The sequence below is a fragment of the Danio rerio genome, chromosome 23 (assembly GCF_049306965.1).
Source record: "Danio rerio strain Tuebingen ecotype United States chromosome 23, GRCz12tu, whole genome shotgun sequence".
Lineage (NCBI taxonomy): Eukaryota > Metazoa > Chordata > Actinopteri > Cypriniformes > Danionidae > Danio > Danio rerio.
Window position 1 is genome coordinate 36,442,716 of NC_133198.1, and position 20,742 is coordinate 36,463,457.

At 33.2% G+C, this 20,742-nt stretch overlaps 1 protein-coding gene across 3 annotated transcripts in view; it reads right to left on the bottom strand.

The window, feature by feature from the left end:
- itga5 (integrin, alpha 5 (fibronectin receptor, alpha polypeptide)) overlaps window positions 1-20,742 on the bottom strand; it is a 112,057-nt gene that overhangs the window by 38,328 nt on the left and 52,987 nt on the right. For all 3 annotated transcript variants that reach the window (XR_012398264.1, XR_012398265.1, NM_001004288.2), the window contains exons 3-17: window positions 20,098-20,198; window positions 19,610-19,733; window positions 17,808-17,869; window positions 17,672-17,717; window positions 15,368-15,496; window positions 15,236-15,280; window positions 14,073-14,116; window positions 13,813-13,866; window positions 10,538-10,590; window positions 10,242-10,450; window positions 9,068-9,268; window positions 8,932-8,977; window positions 8,102-8,215; window positions 2,894-2,949; window positions 307-464 (exon numbers count right to left, since the gene is read on the bottom strand). Coding sequence is in view for 1 of the 3 variants with exons in the window: in NM_001004288.2 (NP_001004288.2) it covers window positions 307-464; window positions 2,894-2,949; window positions 8,102-8,215; window positions 8,932-8,977; window positions 9,068-9,268; window positions 10,242-10,450; window positions 10,538-10,590; window positions 13,813-13,866; window positions 14,073-14,116; window positions 15,236-15,280; window positions 15,368-15,496; window positions 17,672-17,717; window positions 17,808-17,869; window positions 19,610-19,733; window positions 20,098-20,198 (1,442 nt within the window). In the remaining 2 variants the exon portion in view is untranslated. The remainder of the gene's footprint in view (window positions 1-306; window positions 465-2,893; window positions 2,950-8,101; window positions 8,216-8,931; window positions 8,978-9,067; window positions 9,269-10,241; window positions 10,451-10,537; window positions 10,591-13,812; window positions 13,867-14,072; window positions 14,117-15,235; window positions 15,281-15,367; window positions 15,497-17,671; window positions 17,718-17,807; window positions 17,870-19,609; window positions 19,734-20,097; window positions 20,199-20,742) is intronic.

Here is a 20,742-nt window from a genome sequence, read left to right on the forward strand (position 1 = left end):
TTCTGAAATCGGTACTATAGGTAACTAATGAAATGCTACCTAAATCTTAAATGGCCTTAGGTTGTGTAGTTTTTTTTATTTTATTTTAGATGAACTTTAAACCTACAATAGTAGAGTAAAAAGACATGAATCAAAGAGGGGGAGCCTATCAGGAAAGGTCTGTGAGCTGGGACACAAACTTGGGATGCCGAAAAGAAGTGTTTAAACTAAGAGCAAAGTGTCACTGTGTGTAAACCATCCCTTTTATGACCAATAAAGTCTCAATTTACAATGCTCAGTCTATAGTTAATTTGAGGTCAAACTCACCCGCAGGTAGATCTTGGTATCGCTGCAGACTCTGGCTCCATTCGGCACAGTCAGCGTCCGATGCAAAGCAGGGAGCTGTGTTTCTAAAAACAGAGCTCTCCGTACGGCCCCTTTCTGCTGTTGCTTCAGACGGTCCAGCTGAACTTCCACATTAAACTCTACAACACACACACACACACACACAGATATATTTAGAAATCAATTTGGCTCCCCATTCAGGTGCAAGACTGCGCCGTGCTGACACAGCACTAAATCTATTGCCTATTGGTCAGATCAGATATTTCTGCTCTGGCGTTAGGTGGAAAGTCCTTCCAAACATTCAGGATTTATCATCATCCACCACCTGAAGGGAAGGACTGTTAGAAAAGCTTTTGATGGAAAGGGCATGAAGGAATTTGCATGCATGTTGGGCACCTGTGCTCTGTTATCGGAGCGAGTGCAGTAGGTGTTATTTTTTGCACATAGTCAAGGCCTCTAATGGCAGGGCATATGGTGGTATCATTAGCCCAGAGGGGAATAGAGGGAAGTAATTACTGAATAAATACGTTGTAAAGGTTGTTGATGCAAAAACAAGGGCTTATAGATTGGGGTAGCAGTGAATGCTCTGTTAGATGCCGAACAACTGGTTTATTTTTAAAACAAAAGTTAAATTAACACTGCAGGCAAAACACATGCACCTGCAACTTTTAGATCGACTTCAGGGTTTTTCTGAAGTGTTTTTTCAGTCTAACAGAAAACATCCCATTCGCACTGTTAGGAGTTTCTTTTATACTACTTTATTGATATGTGACTATTTTTAAGGCTGTTTTCTCCCAATCAATTATGCACTGAGCCATATTTCTCCTTCAGAAGCACTTACACACTCCAAATGTTATGATTATATTCATATCTTAATTTTAAATATGTACATAGACATAAATAGACATTTCAGGCTATTAAGAGTATTTTCTTAATTATGCAGTTAACAAAAAAGAAAGATTTTAAAAATTCCCTTTGTAAAAACCTGACTACACTGTAAAAAGCAATAAGTTAACTTTGCTAAAAATAGAGAGTAAACTCCTTGCCTTATAATTATTAAGTGAATGCATAGATATATTAAGCATTGGGTTTACTTACTTTTTTCAACTTGTTGCTTTAAAGGCAACTGGTTTGCTTATATTTTTAAAGTATCTAATTGCTTTTCACAGTGTAATATAGTTTGTTTAAAAAAAATAAATAAATAATCAAGAATATTGAATGAATGTTCAGATTTTTTCAAGTAGCAAATTGTAGTGTTTTTCGTATGCAAATGCATATTTAATTAATGTTAATTAATCTGTTTGTTTAAACATAAGATTCTGGAAAAATACTAATAAATGTTAATAATACATGACAGATTAAAGTATCGCACACCAGACGCGCACATTCGAATGATATTTTACATGAAACTAATCAGATGGCGCTCTGTGGCGCGGCTGAAAAATGAACTGCGTCCTGAGCCGTCGCCGGGCGCCGCCGACAGCCGCCGACTTGCGGCGCCGGTGTGTGTATCCTGATAGAAACCTATGTTTAGAATTCTAAAATACATGGCGCTGCGTGGCGCTGCGCGGCGTGCCGCCGAGCAGCGCTTCTGGTGTGCGACCTGCTTTAGAAGTCTTTGCACACACACACCAGTTCCTGATTCCCCCTAATTAAACACACACAGCTGGAAATTCATGATGGAATGATTATTCATTCATTCATCATTTTCCTGTGGCTTTATTCAACAGGGGTTGCCACAATGAACTGCCAACTTATCCAGCATATGTTTTAAACAGCAGATGCCCTTCCAGCTGCAACCCAGTACTAGGAAACATCCATACACACTCATTCACACAAATAGACCACGACCAATTTAGTTTATTCAATTCACCTAGTGCGTGTCTTTGGACAGTGGGGGAAACCAGCCGGGACTCGAACCTTTTTACTGAGAAGTGACAGTGCTAACCACTGAGCCCCCGTGTCGCCCCATGGACTGATTACTAGGACTATAAAAACACCTCACTCACACACACTCTTACACACACAGACACACACGCACACACACACATTGCTGAGTCTTGTTTACATGTAACAATAAAAAAGCGGGATCATTGTCTAGTCTTGCCATGCCTTTTAAGCCTTGCCTTGTTTCTTGTTTATCCTATTTGCCGCCTGCACCGACCTCTGCCTGTGACCACACTACGATTTTGGATTACCCTTCCTGTTTAACCATTGCCTGCCTGACTAAGCTGTAAATAAACTGCGTTTGGACCCTCACCCTCGTTGTCACCCTGACTCAATGTTAAAAGTGCATTAGCACAAAGGTTTGTCAGACTTCTTTTTACTTCTATTAATAAAACAAAACTGAACTTCAAAATGAGAATATATTTGGACACTGAATCACATTAAGTCTCCTGTACATTACATGAGCAATAGTAATAGTTTGTCGTATGCCATTTACATAACAACCACCAGTGTCGCAAATAATTTTTTCTAAATTCGGCATATTGTTTTAAAAGCTTTCTGTTTGTGATAACCCCGGAAACAGACTCCTATAGCTGGGTAAACAGGAGCAGATGTGACTTACCGAGATGATTTGGCAGGTGCTTGCCATTGGCTGAAAGGCAGAAGCTTAAGTTGACACTGTAAGCAGAAGAGGAGACAAACAATGAAAGATGAAGTGGATTTATTACAGAGAGGCATTAGAAACACATTGCTTACATCTCTTCGGCTATGGAATATTTGGTTTTATTGTTTCCTAGGGCTATATGGCTTGACGGCTGGAAGGAAAGAAGACTAGAGTGTAATGGATCACACAACACATGTAAAGATGTTTTCACCCAGGAGAGTTTAAGGTCGTGTCTGTGCCGGAAACTTTTGTAATATACACTACTGTTCAATAGTTTGGGGGCAGTAAGATATTTTTATTTTATTTTAAGAATATGTTCTTTTTTTCAACAAATATGGCAATATAAAATAAAGCTTTTCTCTATTGTTATATTGTAAAATATATATACAGTGGTCCCTCGGTATACAGTGGTTGACCTTTCACAGCCTCGTCGATTTTTTTTGTGCTATTTGACATGCCTTTTTTCAGTGTATTGTGTTCTGCGTCCTGATTGGCTGTAGACCATTGTCAATCAATGTTCTCCGTGTCTCCTGTACAGTACAGAATGTGTTCAGCTTGCCAAATTAACATAAATCTTTGATCACTAGCAGTGCGAATTTCAACAAGGATGCAAAATAGGGGTCACACACTGGATGAGCTGCGCCACGTGCCACACATCGCCATACAGTTTAAAATTGTAAACATAGGTTTATATCAGGATAGGCACACCGGTGCCGCAAGTAGGTGGCTGTCTGCATTGCCTAGCTACAACCCAGGACATGGTTAATACTTCTGCCGCTATACAGAGCGCCATCTGAATAAATTCAATTTTAAATAATGTGCGAATGTGTGCGTCTCAGGTAGTGTTGCCAACTACTTTTAATGAAAAGGCGCTAAGCTCGACTCAAAAAGTCGTTAGATCGCATCATTCGTCAATTTGCATATTAATGATGTCATCACGTCCAACAGTTTCTTTTTTAACAGTTTTTTTTTACAATTTAATTAATGCATTGTTTGAATTCAGTAGATGTGTAGTGAATTTGCAGAAATCTCAGACATAATAAACTCAGTTTCTAAAGTTCAGAAACTGGTGTCACTAAAAACTCTGTGTAAAAAAATAAACTATCAAGTTTTATTTAAAACAGAGGAGAAGCAGATCGTTTTGACTGTACCAAGGAAACACCTCACACTCGCAGCAAAAATCTGCCATTTGTGAGCAGAGGAATGATCTGCTCTCAGGCTGCAGGTGGGAGAGACGGTAAAAGCCTGTGAGCGCTCAGGTGGGGGAAGGGCTGATGGAACCAAGCGCAGCTCATTGAGAAGAATAGGAACGCTACAGTACGGACACATGAGAATCTATAAAAATGTCCAGTAACAAAAAAAAAGTCACTAGATATGTCCCTTGTCGCTTTTTTTGAAAATGTGTCGCTAGGAGGGTCTGAAAAGTTGCTAAATATAGTGACAAAGCTGCTAAGTTGGTAACGCTGGTCTGGTATTTGTTACTTCCTACTGTCATGTGTGCGGCACATCCAGTGTGCGACCCCCTTAAAGATAGAGTGTGCTTTAGTTTTGTGGATCAATGACGGCAGGAAAAAGAACATTACACTGGGTGCCAACATTATACACACAAAAGCTAAAAGGCTATATGAACCTTTTGCTGACAGCCATGTATGTTTGCGCCTGCCAACAGGTTTTGATCTTTGGTATCATTCATTGGACTAAATTTTTTACAAAGTTTGAACTTTGAGAGTGTTTAAACAAGAGAGTAAAATGTGGAAATGTTAATGCTTGTCTGAGAAAAGCGTATAAAGTGTGTAGTAAGAGGTTTTACAGCCCTAACACAACTATAAAAATTGTAAAAAAATAAAGTTGACTACTTCGCGGATTTCGCTTGTTGCGGATTATATTTATAAAATGTAACTCCCACGAATAATGAGGGACCACTTTATTATGATAGGATAGTAGAGGACAGACAGGAAAGTATTGAGAGCAGAGAGAGGGAAAGAGTCGGCACAGGACTTTGAGCTGGGAATTGAACTCAGGTCACCGTGTGCACCACAGTGCTATAAGTCAACGCAACTAACAACTAGGCTAATGGCGCCGACATTATATAGTATTATAAAAAGCATCACATGATCCTTGAGGAATTATTTGTGTTGATCTGATGCTCCAGAAACATTTCCTATTTTTATGATATATTATGTTTTTGTTATGGAACATGTAACGTATTCAACAGGATTCTTTGATGAAAAAGGATAAAAGTCTTAAGTGTTGCTTTTGATACATTTAATGCATCTGTGCTGAACGCAAGTAATAATTTATATTATTTTAAAAACACAAAAAGTTAAATAAAAAAATTAAGCAACAGTTTAATCTAAAAGAAAGCCTTACAATCTGATCCTTACAATCTAAACCAACTATTTAGATACTTAACTTTTTTTTTTCATCAAGGTATTTATCTATTTTATTGAACTAAATCAGGGTCCAACCCAAATCAATCAAGAAAGAAATACGTTTAATAAAGCAATGGCAGCTTAAAAAAAATTGAAAACACAGCAGAAAAAGGATTGAAAGTTTGAAAGTCGAAAGAAGGATTGAATGAGTTCAAACAACTGTGTCCAATAAAAAGAAAAACAACAAATGGAAATAAATAAATAATGAAAGGCTAAAAAAGGAGAAAAATCACAATCCAGGCTGCTTCTGACCTGTGCAATAAACTCAGTGTTTCCCCATGTGTGTTTCTAAGCTTCAGTATACATCTGTGTGTGTGTGTGTGTAGCTCAGTGCGTCCTGATGTTTCCCAGCTGTGTTCCACCACCAAACAATATCTCATTCAAAGCCACTGCTAGACCCTCTCTCTCTCTTATTTCTCCCAAAAGTCTGTGTCTAGGCAACGACGTGTAATCAAGACCTACGTATACAAACTTTCCTTGTATAAAACAGAACAGGCGGAGACACACACGCTGCACCTCAGACAGAGACCAGCCCTTCAGAGTTTCCTTTCCCTCTGCCGATAGGATGCATATTTCAAAAACATGCGTCATAGAAGTGGGAAAAGCCCATTATATGCTTTTCGCCACCTTCTTGGCTCACTCTATACCAGCACAGCGTATCTAAACCATTTGGAAAAGCCTTTGCTGACAGCATATCTACACCCCTCCAGTGTTGTTGCAATACTGGAATTTCTAACTTCAGTTTTATACCTTGAAAGAAGTTTTGATATTCGACACGAAAAACTGCAGTGTGGCGCAATATTCAAGATTTTTACTTTCATTGTTTTGAGCCTTCTAACATTGCAAAAATTATGCCACGTAGTGTTCTAATACATTTCACAATTGTTTATTTCGGTTTCAGCATTAGAGAAGTAACCACTAGCCTAACATATAAGGAATAAAAGGGATAGTTAACCTAAAAATAAGAATTCTGCCATCATTCACTCACCCTTCACTTGTTCAAAACCTATTTAAGTTTCTTTCTTCTGTTGAACATTAAATAAGATATTTAGGAAAATGCTGGTTGCTGGCTTCTATTGACTTCCATAGTAGGAAAAATACTACAGAAGTCAAAGTGACCCAGCAACCAGCATTCTTTAAAATATCTTCTGAATGTATTCTTCAAAATATCTTGTGTCCCACAGAAGAGAGAGATGCATAAACGTCTTAAAAAGCATGTTAGAGTACATGGAAGGGAGTGATAAAATATCCTTAACACATTACTGAAAACAAGTGAACAGTCTACAGTGCAGTCTACAGTACAGTCCATTATAAACCAATTAGCCAATTACAACCAATGATTCAAATAAAGACAGCTGAAGAAATATACACGCTGTGTCTCATTTCAGATACTGCATCCTCTGAAGGATGCATTCGAAGGGAGCCGTGTCATCGCGGCTTGACGAAGGTTGTCAAATTTAAAAAAAATTAGAAGCTCTTTCAGATGCAGCCTCAAAATGCGTCATTGGTTTCCCAGGTAATGAAGGACACAACTGGTGGATCATTCGCGGCCTTAAACGTTCCAAGATTAATTGCGCTAAAAATAGCAGGATGTGTTTAAAAGAAAACTGTGGTTTAAATGTATGAATTAGGTTTATTTTACTTGGATGTGTAAACACATGTTAAAATACAAAAAGGGTATGACATGTCTTACTAAACAGTGATTTTATAGACAGTTTATATGTTTATGTGTACATGTATGAATCAAAGGAAATATATTTCCAGCGGCTGTAGACCTTGCTTTGCCTTCAGATCGCTTAAAATAAGTTTTAAAATCAAGAGTCATTACAAATTTTATCAGCGCTTATTAACACCAGCTGTTACAGTAGCCTGGTGACGGGATCTGTCCTCTTTAGGCTAGATCGTCTCATCTCAAAATGCTCAGTACGGCCTGTGGAGATTTCGAAGGATTCACCTTCAAAGTCTGCATCATTCGGAGGACGCAGCCTCTAAAATGAGACACAGCTACAGACAAAAACATTCTTTATGTCTACCAATGATTTTGTGTTTTGTTTTATGACTGTTAATGACGACTGCGGTTTTTAGAATGTTGTCCCTTTAAAATTTTTACTTTGGACTGAACTGACTGGAATTTAAAGACATATTTAGAAGGTCTCCATATAATATCATCACAATACTTGTGTCACGATACTCGTGTCACCGATACTTGTCACAAAAATTATTGTGATTTTAAATATATTGTGATATACTGCAATTTATTACCGTTTTAAAACCTAGAATTGTGTCCCCAAAGGAAAACTTTGGCCATTAAGTTTTAGCTAAACAGAAACATTTCTCAGTTTGTTTATCTCATTTCAACCAAAATATATTAGACGTTCTAAAAAATAGCCAAAATCTTTACACTACTAAGTAACTTCATGCTGATGGTGACTCACAAGAACACTCCCATTTAGTGAACGGTAATGAAATTGACTTTAACATTGAACCAAATAGTGATGTTGATATGGGTTGTAATGTATTAATATATATTATTGCCGCAAAAAAATGTGATTTTCCACTACCCCTAATATTTGGCCTATTGAAGCACAACAACTACACTTCCATACGTCCAATGCTGACACACAAAGACTGGGTGCTGATGTAATGACCTAACCTTAAGACCTTAGTCTAATGAAGACTATTTACTGCTCTGAACAAGGAATGCAACAAATTCAAGCAAAGACAGCAGACATACCAGGACACATGCAGCGTCTCATTCCCACGGCTTATGGCGCAGACTTTCTCCTCAGGATTGATCATAATAGGGTAGACATTTAAGATGGCACTGGTGTTCACAATAGGACGGGACCTGAAAATGGCATAACATGAAAAAAGTATTAAGCCTGCACTCGTTTAGATATAAAATTATGATTAAAAGGTAAATATAACTAAACTATTCTAGTTTAGAATAGTTTGGGTTGGTAGGATTTGTAATGGATTATTAGATCAACAGTTCAATATAGAAATAAATGTTTTAAACTAACAATTAAACTAGTGCTGGGCAAAGATTAACCGTGATTAATTGCATCCAAAATAAAAACTTTGTTTTTACATAATATATATGTGTGTGTGTGTGTGTGTGTGTGTGTGTGTGTGTGTGTGTGTGTGTGTGTGTGTGTGTGTGTGTGTGTGTGTGTGTTATATTTATTTATTATGAAGCTATTTCAATTTCTATATATAATTTGCATCATATACATAAATATTCTACATCTAAATATTATCTAAACATTTTCTCAAATATCAGTATGCATGCATGTATTTATATATATCCATAATAAATATACACATTATTTTGGATGCAATTACCAGCAATATTTTTTTCCCAACACTAATTTAAACTATATTTAATACATACTAAATATAGCAAACATTGCAGGTGTCAAATATTATTTTCAGTTTTAAAAATATTTTTTTCGATTCATTTTAAAACACAGTCGATACATTTTCCATCTTTGAAAAGTACAAAGTCCAAATGAACAGCATTGAGTTGAATTCTAAATATACATACAAAAATGTCCAACTTGCCTGTAAAGAACAGCTTTGTCTGCACCAAATGCCCCAACAATGAGATCTGCAGTCACAACAACAAAAAGAAATATGTTATTAGATGTTATTTCAATAATAATGGTTTATGATAGATAAACGGACAATGCTTTCTCACCTGGGTAGCCATTGTTATCTAGGTCTTTGCCTCCGCGAAGTGCATAACCAAAACTAGCAGGTATCGCTGACAGTCCGGCAGAAGCCCATTGTCCAGAGATCACCTGAGAGGGCTTTTCCCTGAGTCCTCCAGCATTCCCATTATATATGAGCACCAGCCCTTGCTTGTCTTCACCACCAAATGGACTGCTGATGGCCACATCTTTGAACAGGAGATTGCAGAATTAGGGGAAAACTGAAGTTTTTGCTAATACCAAAAAAATGTGATTGGCTTAAAAACAGTTTAAATTACAACCATAAATAAATTAATTACCAGATCATATCCAAAAATAACAAATCCTGTCCATATCCAATCCCAAAATAAAATAAAATAATTGAAAAACAATGACGCTAGGTTACCAAAACCATACATAAATTAATTACCAAATCATATCCAAAAATACCAAATCATATCCAATCATAAAATAAAAAAATAAATAAATAAATAAAATAATGATGGTAGGTAACCACAATCATAAATAAATTAATTACCAAATGATTTCCATACCCAATCATAACCTAATATAAAATAAAATAAAATAAAATAAAATAAAATAGAAAAACAAATACGGTAGGTAACCACAACCATAAAAAAATTAATAATCAAATCATATCCAAAAATACCAAATCATAAAATTAAATAAAACTAAATAAATAAATAAATAAATAAATAAATAAATAAAGAGAAAAACAATGAGGGTAGGTAACCACAACAACAAATAAATGAATTACCAAATGATATCCATATCCAATCATAACCAATCATAACCAAAAATAAAATAAAATAAAATAAAATAAAAAATAAATAAAAAATTAAATGAAATAAAATAAAGACAAAAACAATTACAGTAGGTTACCACAACCATAAATAAATTAATTACCAAATCATATTCAAAAATACCAAATCATATCCAATCATAAAATAAATAAAAAAAAATAATAATAAAATAAAATAAAATAAAGAGAAAAACAATTACGATAGGTAACCACAACCATAAATAAATTAATTACCAAATCATATACAAAAATACATAATCATATCCATATTTATTCACAAAACAAACAATCAAACAAAATAAATAAATAAAAATAAACACAACTAAATGAAATCAAATTTAATAAAACAAAATTCTCACCATTGTATCCATCTTGGTTGAGGTCTCCAAGTGGTGTAATGGAGCTCCCAAATCGGGCAAACATTTGTGTGCCGGTGAGGTGAGGTAGCTGAGGAATGAGATCCAGAGGACCTTTTTGCATATACACATAAACTCGACCCAACTCCTCCAACCTCCCATCAGAGTCACGAACCATGAACATGGGAGCGCCAACCAGCAGGTCCATCATTCTGGAGGTGATGCAAACCACAAACTTAAACATTGAACACATTCTTGCGCGGTGCACATTCTTGTGATACCTGGTTTTGGTTACTTACCCGTCATTGTTAATGTCAGTGGCAGCCACAGAATAGCCGTAGTAAGACCCCATCTGAAAAAATAGGAAAAAAATGTAAATATTACAATGGAGTTTAATTATGAAGAATTATTCAGAAATGATAGTTAAAATTGGATGGAATTCGAGTAGTGCTTTTAGAACAATGGTTTAATAAAATAATCAAAACCATTTCACAAAAATCCTGAGAACTGCAATAATTGTAGCATTAAAAACATTCACAGATGAACTTTCTGAGGAGACATCCTCAGGCATCACTAGTCTCACACACTGCTCTGTTCCCATAAAGAACTCTGATTATATATGCAAATTACATACAGAACATGCAAAGTCATATTTCGATATCGATATATCTAATATTATGCATATGTGACATATTATATCTGATATCTAAATATGCAAAAACCATGCATGACAAAAAAGTTAATATATTTAAATGTACACAGATAGATAATATGCAGATTGCTATAGATTTATATTTGGGTTGCGATCTTGAGCAGCTACAGTTTCTTCCACAGTTGATTGATTGATTGATTGATTGATTGATTGATTGATTGGCTGATTGATTGATTGATTGATAATTAATATTTGACTAATTACACTTTATTAATCCAAGAGGCAAATTAATTTGTCTAAGCTGCACACAGCAGCACATATAAAAATGGGTAGATAAAGTAGTCTACAAAGATTTTCAATCAGGTTTAGATCAGGACTTTGGGTCTGCCCTTTTTTAATGTATCAGGCTTCAAACAACTACTTGACCCATTTTGCTGTGTGGCAAAGCTCATTGTCCTGCATGGAAATTGCTGTCTGATTGAGTGATGGAAGCGAGGAAAGGAACCAAAAGTTACCTCTGCCATCTAACTGTGTAGACCATTTCAATTTGGTCATGTCAATGGTCTATTAATGTTTCCTGCTCATTATCAAACTATTTCATAACTGTAACAAGTTATGATGATTCAACCATAACTTAATGGTAAAACAGCTATAATAATGTTATTTATCAATATGTGGCTTCTTTTGGACTCTCTGAAGCTATAGAAATTTAAAATGTAATGCATTGTTTTTGTTTACATCCTTCAAAATGATCTATAAGAGTCCCAACTTTCTGCTGTATAAAACATCCATGGCACGGCCACCTCAACCTTTCACCTCTTTACACACTTTGGGTTCAATCTTTGCCCATTTTGACAACGAAACCTCAAAACTGAACATCAAAACAAAGGAAATGGGTTGATAATAATTATTCATCTCTACTGTAGATAGAAGCTTCTCATTTTATCCATTACATGCAAACTGTATTTCACTTGAGCAGCAACTTTACGCCTAAAGGCACACAGTAACATTTACTCCACTTTGCTATGGTGCGAGTACATGAAAAGAGCTCTTTGATGATTCAGATGTGGCTCTGCTCTGGAGCCCCCTGAGGTGGGCACACAAATGCTTTTTGATTGTATTTACTCAGCTGAAGCAATCAGAGCAGTTTAAGTCTTCCAACTATTTCCATTTGCAGAAACTGTGGCGCTCATTTAGGAAAATTGCCCGTAAGCTCTTGCCTCACATAATCCGCCCTTTACTGCTTACCACAGTGCACTACAGCCTGGTTTAAAGAGTCTTGTAAAGGAAATGATTTTTTGCTTGTTGTGCAAAAGAACAGCACAGTGGGATGAAGCTTCGCAAAGGAGTGAAATAACTTGCATTTCTCATCCCAAAATAGCTTTAGTATAATAACATTAATATTAGATTTATTTCGAACAGAAATATCATACATAAAAATTCTTTAACAAAAAAATACATTTCAACATGGTCGAAACGGAATGGGACGACGCACAAGCGTATTATTTTTCCCACCTTGTTACCACACACATCAATCATTTATTACTTCTTCTTTTACTTAGCTCTTCTTTTTACATAACATATATCTTATCCTTTTAGCATCTTTGACATATTATATGTTTGATTCCATTTGTACATTTACATTTTATGAAATAGACGCAAAAATACATAGTATTGTAAACAGCCGTTAATTGAAAATTCATCATACCTTTCTCATTTCATTCTTTTTCAATCACCTATATTCATCATTATATTCCTTTAATAATATATATTCATAGAACTGTTTAAATTGATTAATATCCTGTCATTGTTAAAGAATTTGTTCAAGACTGTTCCATAATTTCACACCTCATACAGACAAACACAAACTTTTTAAATATGTTCTTGTTTTCAACCTCCTAACATTTTGTTTATCTCTCAGAGTATATCCCCCTTGTCTTTCATCAAAACACTTTTGTATGCATGTTAAAAGTAATTTATTCCTAGCTTTTAACATAAATTGTGCTGTTTTAGATTTAACCAAATCATTGAATATCTTTTGTATGCTCTTAATACCCCACTTTTGTTTTCAGTCTAATTCTTTTTTTCTCCATTGTACATTGTAGGATCATAAGTTAGATTTATATGTATTGCCCCAATCTGACACTATAAAAGCCAAAAGAACATTTTAGAAAGTAGATTTACGCAGTCAAATATTTCGCCGAACAGATCAGCCACTTTTGACGCTCATAAACAATCATAAAGTCCTTGTGTTGCAGGGATTAGGAGGTTTGCTAAAGGTGCAGTGAGCGGTTTGCATCTTTAATCTTTATAGCTTGCGTTCATTAAAATGTACGAATGATTAATAAATCCATATGAAACGGTTCCTTAAAAGTCACGTCTCGTCTTCATTTTTGGGCTCAGGCACGCTTTGCACTAACACTACAAGCTGAGCCCAAGTGAACCACGCTCTGGCACACCTCTTTCAACCAGGCTGCCGAGCTTGATTCAGACCACTCACAATTCTCAAACGATCCGGGAAATAGGCCTGGGCACGGTTCAGATAGCATAGTGTGAGTGCGCCCTTAGAATCACTTATCTGGCAACACAGCTACAGTATAACTTATACAATATATCTACCAAAAGACAGATATTATTGCTTTACAAACTATACTAAACACAAATCATCTAAATGTTACCATATGTTTTATTATCTTATTGAAATTAATATAAAACCTTAATAAATACAGTATAAATGTACACACATTTACATAAAAAAGCAAATGGACTTAACAATGCGCTCAAAAAAACTGTATTTCCGTGAGAGAAGATTTTATTTGGGCCTAGTTATAGCACAAAATAAACATGAATAAACATCTCAAATCTCCTGTAATCACTTAATCTTGGAAAAGCATCAATAAAACAGAAAGCCATCAAACTTGCCTGTTCACCAGTGAACATCTTCAGCACATCCAGAGAGCTATTGAGAATGGAAACCTGATTTTAAAAAAAGAGAACATATTTTACAATTTGCTCATCAAGTACCACAACCATTGAACAACAAACTAATCACTTTTGACAACATTTAAGAAATGTTATCACATTTTTTTAAATTGATAAACTGTGAATACGCAAGTCCATATTTTACATGGAAATGTTTCTGGCTAAATGTCAGAGTTGATGTTGTGACTGTTTTCTCTCACCTGTCCATGCAGTCTGACTCCCCTGGGAACTCCAGTCACAAAGTCTGAACGCAGGCGAGCCAAACAAAGAGAGGAAAAAGAGAAAGATTTAGTAGTGGAAACATGGAAATGAGTGGGTTCCTCAGGAACTCAGAGAATTCTGGCGATCACAGGCGCACTAAGTCAATCTTAAGGGCTCTATTTGGAAATTTGTTTAAGTGAAATGGATTCATAAAGGGTATAATAATAACACTTCCTTTCAAAGGTTTTACTAACAGTATTCTGTTTTAATGCATCTGCCTATAGCTCTTTAAACAGAAAATGGTTATATTAAAGCATTAGCTGTGGTACAAACAGTCACCATCATCAAGATTTTTGTGTGTATAATAAAAATGACATCAAAATAGTCCAGCAATACGGTAACCTAAAAAAGCTCTTATAATCTGGGTGTAATTAGTTACAAGTAACTAAATTAATTATCATTCATTAATTCTTTCATTTTCATTCAGCTTAGTCCCTGATTTGTCAGGGGTTGCCACAGTGGAATTAACTGCTAACTTATCCAGCATATGTATTAAGCAGATGATAACCTTCCTGCTGCAACTCAGTACTGGGAAATAAATTACTTATGTGCTGAAAAATTAAATTAAGAGATTACTTTTAATTTTTAGGTAATGTAATTACAGTCACTTTTAACATACTCTCCTTAAATACTGAACAGAAATTCAACAATTTAGTATAAATCAGAAGTAGATTGTTTTTTTATAGTTATACAAATATATTTTGTAGAATAATTCTATTCTATTTAATTCTATTAAGGTTTTCTTTATCAAGATTGCACTTTTAAGAAACAATAAATGAATAAATTTGTTCAATATATGATAAATTAAGAACGGCAAATAAAAAACTATTAAAATAAAATGTTAATAAAACAAAGACCCATATTTGGGACTAATTTAAATAACTAAAAGTTTAATTTACATTGACTTTGAATTGTACAGATCTATAGGATTTTGTGTACTCGGGTATTTAAGTAATTAAATTAAGACAGGGTAAAAAGAACATTTCTTTAAAGACTTTAATTTTAATTTTATATTAATATTTATATTTTTTAATTATGTAATTAGTAATTCCTAACTTTCTTAAGTAACCTCAATCCTTTAATTTACGTTCATAACGCTCACCTTCATCATCATCACCGGTAAACTCGCCCACAGCCACTGAATAACCTGTTCAACATGAAAAAATGTGGTCAGTGACAACAGAGAAAAGTTCCTGTGATAAGAAAATAATATACATTTTATGACTGCACATACCCATGTAGGTGTCATCAAATCTGATCTCTTTTCTCTGTTTGGTCTGGATCTGGCCACCCACTGAGGTCAAGAAGTATCCTGGGTAATAGGCTTTGACAATTTCTTGTTTGAACGCAGTGATTACTTGGCCTAGAGATGGTAGGAAAATATTGATCTTTAATTGCGTTTACATTGAGCTGAAGGTCACAGTCAATGCAAATAATGAATGTGCACGTCTATAAGAACTGATGGAAAACTGGTCCAATTATGAAACTCATACACATCTACCATTCAATATTTCATGGTCAATATTTTGAAGTCTCACATGCTCTAAATTAGGAATATTTAACCCTTGTATATTTTTCAAATGTACTACAATTCTGTTATGTTGGTTGATGTTTTTTGGCCCCATTGACATCAATTATAACCACATTTGTTGATTGCAAAGCCATGACAGCATATAATCCTGCATTCTTGATTGTTGGTGCTTTTTCCTGTTGGGAAGAGGTAAAATGTGTAAGTTTTGCCATTTATCATCAGTTGGCACCATAAACCCTCTAAAAGGCCTGTGTAGAAATGTTACAGGTTTTTATATGAAGTTCTATGAAGTATGACAGCAAATTATAGTGTAGGTGCATAAATACACTTACTATGTTTACTGTTCTGAGAGCTGAGCTGCTTATTTTGATTTTCTCAGGCATATCAAGGCAAGTGCGCAATGGTCACTCACACACACTATACTCCATATAACTTCATAGAAAAGCCAGAAACAAAGCTTTTTTGCACTGCAGCTGATGATCAACAACAAAAAAAACTTGACAAACTTGACCTTTTCCAAACAGGGAAACCAGCAACAACCAAAAATGTATGATTATATGATGTCTTGGCTTGTCTTGGTGGTACCTTGTCAAAAGGTACACATTTGTACTTGAAGGGTCCATATTCCTACCTCAAATGTATATATTATTACCTACAAATTTTAAGAAAAACACTTTTGTACCTTTTAGGTACTAATATGTACCATTGAGGTATTAATATGGAGCTTTTAGATACAAATTTGTACCTTTTGAAAAGGGACCACCCCAGTCACAGCTCACGTGCCTTTGTTTTTGAGAGTAAAGGACCAGCTACTGCGAAGGCATGGTCACCTCTGCATTTCAGCCTCAACTTAGGGATGCATAATAGTCTCTGGTTAAATGACTGAAGAGACAGACCAGGCTAATGTTTAATCAACATGTCTGACAGATAAGAAGGTGTCAGGCCATTTAGAGATTTAAAAAAAGGAGAAGTGTTTTAAAAGTGACTCGATAGTGCACAGGCAACCAGTGCAAAGAGTGTAAAACTGGTGTAATGTGGTCATGTTTCTTGGTACAGTTGAAGTCAGAATTATTAACCCCTCTTTGAATTTTTTTTAAATATTTTCTAAATGATGTTTAACAGAGCAAGGAAATTTTCACAGTATGTCTAAAAATATTATTTTCTTCCGGGGTAAGTCTTATTTGTTTTATTTCAGCTAGAATAAAAGCAGTTTTTAATTTTTTTAAAAACATTTTAAGGTCATAATTATTGTCCCCTTCAAGCTATTTTTTTTATCGATAGCCTATAAAACAAACTATTATTTTCAGAAATGTGTTGAAAAAAGTCTTCTTTCTGTTAAACAGAAATTGGGGGAAAAAATAAACAGGAGGGCTAATATTTCAAGGGGGCTAATAATTCTGACTTCAACTTTATCTGTTAAAAACCTTGCAGTAGCATTTTGAAGTAATTGTAAACAGAATAAGGTTTTCGGACTAATCCCAAACTATAGTGAGTGAGTTATTGCGAATCGTCCAATCTAACGGTGATAAAACCATGGATTTTTTTTTCACAGTTTTTTCAATGGGGCAAAAACAGTCACAAACGTAATAAAATGTTAGTAAATTTGAGTGCATTGTTGAGTTTTTGAAAACTCAAAAAAAAGCATTTTCTCAAAATATGGATCAAAATAAGATTAGTCACGAAAGATTTGTCACCAAAATTTGAGACTCAAAATCATCCCAGAGTGGATGAAAACTTCTCTAACAGCATACAAGGGTCAAAATAACCCTTTGTTATTTTAATAAATAAAGTAGAGTTTCTACCAGATACGTTTATGTCCTTTCCTAAATTGTATATTTAATATAACTGCATTTATATGAAATTGAAAGTTTTGTAGTATTATAAATTGTTCATTTTAATTACCTAAATGCTTTTGCTGAATGAAGTTATAGATTTCATGTATAATCTTCTTACCACATTTCATGTAAAATGTTTATGTACACATATATACACAGTAGAAAGCCAAACCTTGCCAGAAGTAACTGCCAGGTCCTCCCAGCACCACCTTTCCTTCCTGTAAAAGCAATAGTTTTTAGGTGAGACCAGAAATATACAGCAGATCAGCATTGTATTTACGATCTATTCATTTCCAAAAGCTTCTCACCTGAGTAAAATCAGCACTGAATCCACCTTGACAGTAGCCTTGCCCTTTCCTTCCACGAAATTCTGCAACAGAAAATACTGTTACTTTAAGCTTAATTTCTTATTTATTTAAAGCCTATTCTGTGCACCAAGGCTGCATTTATTTCAATAAAAATACAGTAAAATTGTGAAATAATTTATAAAGATTTTTTAGGATTCTTTGACTAAAAATAGCATTTATTTAAACTAAAAAAAAATTTACATTATACATTTGTTTTACTCTTAAACAGTTTAATGTGTTCTTAATGAACAAAAATAGTACAAAAAAAATAATGGCACTGTACCAGTTTATTATTAAAAATAAATATGTAATCATATTTTAATGATTTCTAAATGAATGAGTGAAAAGTTTAGGATTATTCTAATTTCTTGATTTTTGTATTTTTTAAAGCCTGTGCTGCACACCAAGATCAAAAATACAGTAAACAGTATTTACAGTGAAATTATTAATAATAAGATAATTTTATTTTTTTTTACGATTCTTTAATTAAAAAGAAAATAACAGCATTTATTTGAAATTAAAAAAATTTTGCACTATAAATTTTAAAAAATTAAAACTGAATAAGAATACACTTGAATGGTATTATATCACAGTTTATTATAATAAATAAATATTTCATCATAGGATCCTGACACTGAAGTAATGATGATAAAAATTTTGCTTTAAATCAAAGGAATAAAACAAACAAACCAAATTCAATAAGAAAATAATAACAAAAAAATAATAATAATAAGTAAAGAAAGCAATAATATATAACTATTTAATGAATATATATGTTACCGTTTTATTATAATCTTGATAAAATAAATGCAGCCTTTGTGGGCAGAAAAAGCTTTTTTTTTAACTTTAGAAACTTTTTTTAATTGTACATATTTCACATCTTGATCAATAGTGTACACTTAAAATAAAATACAATTAAATAAACTTTTGTTAATAAAATAAAAGATTGCTAATAAGACAAGATAAATATATTCTTCATAAAAACATAATAAAATTTAATTAAAATTAAATTAAATATAAATTACAATTAAATAAAAATAGATTAAAATTAAATAAAATAAAACAAAACAAAAATAAATATTGTTAATAAAATAAAAGTTTGTAATAAAATAAAACAAATATATTGTTAATAAAAACATAATAAAATAAATTAAATTTAAAATGTATTACAATTTTAAAAAAATAAATGAATTAAAAATAAATAACGTAAAATAAAATTAAATATTGTTAATAAAATAAGATTGGTAATAAAATGAAACAAATATATTGTTAATAAAAACATATTAAATTAAAATATGATTAAATATAAATTAAAATTTATTTTTTTTATAAAATTAAACAAAACAAAACTTATTGTATTATATTGTAAAATATTGTTAATAAAATAAAAGATTGTTAATAAAATAAAATAAAAATATTGTTAATAAAAAATGTAATTACAATTTAGTTAAAAATAAATTCAAATTAAATAAAGTAAAACAAACAAAACAAAATTAAATATTAATAATTAAAATGAAATTGTTAATAAAATAAAATAAATACATTGGTAATAAAGACATAATAAAATAAAATTACATCAAATTACATTTAAATAAAATAAAATGAAAAATAAATTAAAATTAAATTAAAAGTAAAACAAACAAACCAAAATTAAATATTGTTAATAAAATAAATTAAATATACTGTTAATAAAAAATAATAAAATAAAATACAATTTAATAACATTTAATTTAATAAAATTCACCAAGTGATTTCAAGCTCACCTGTGCGGCACGGAGCATATTCCACAAACTTGGTGAAGTTTTTGACAGACATAAAACAAGAGCCAGTCGTATCAGCATGAGGAGTGTCCTCCTTGGTTCTCCACGAGTAAAGAGGAGCACAAGCCTATGAAAAGAATCATGCATGAGGTTAAAGTTCACCTCCTCTAAGAGAGGTCAGCGCTACATCTGGAGTAAAGAAAGCATGACGATAAATCCAGGTCACAGCTTGATCATCCATAAAGTAAAGCACCTGGGCTTTGATGTAATAGATCCAGCATTATCCACAGAGAGTTCATATTCAGAAAGACAATAAAGGAATTATGACTTATGAATAGAGCTGGATTTGATCATATTGCTCATAATCTGAGACTTACACAGACAATTTAAGAGCATAAAATTAGATTTGAGTCACAAAGGCATAGACTGTGCTGAGTCACAAATGCTGTTCAACTTATTTTAAACATATTTTTGCACAAGAAAGATCTTACCAGCACACTGTCTTGATGCACTCGTACTGTTGCTCCAAACCACTGATGGGATTTGAACTCTCCTTGATGGTCTGTGTCATTCACGGACATGTTAAGATCTCCTATAGCCAGAAAAAAATATATAAATATACATGTTGATGACTATTTTATCACCAATCTGACCAATATATTTATCAGCCAATCAGAATTAAGGAATATGTTCACCGTTTATGTAGTTTAGGCTTATGGTTAGGCTTATGTAAATTCATATGAATGCTATCCAACTATTATTCCCCTCTGATTTTGGGAATAATTGGGAATAATTTATAATTTATGGTTGGGTTTAGGGAATAGGTATGGATTACATTTTCAAACAAAAATGATGTTCCAGGATCAATACAGATGTTAATTCAGGATCGCATCGTACTTGGCAAAATCATGATGAGCTATCAACACTAGAAGAAACGGTTATAGTAACAGAACAAAACAAAAACAAAACAAAAAATAATACACATAATATATAACACTACTCTAAAATATAATAATTATACATAAAAATAAACAAAATAAACAAAAAAATAAACAAAATAAAATAACAAAAAAACAGCATGAAACTAAACAAAAAAACTGCAAAAGCTAACATAAAATAAAAATAGATAAAATAAA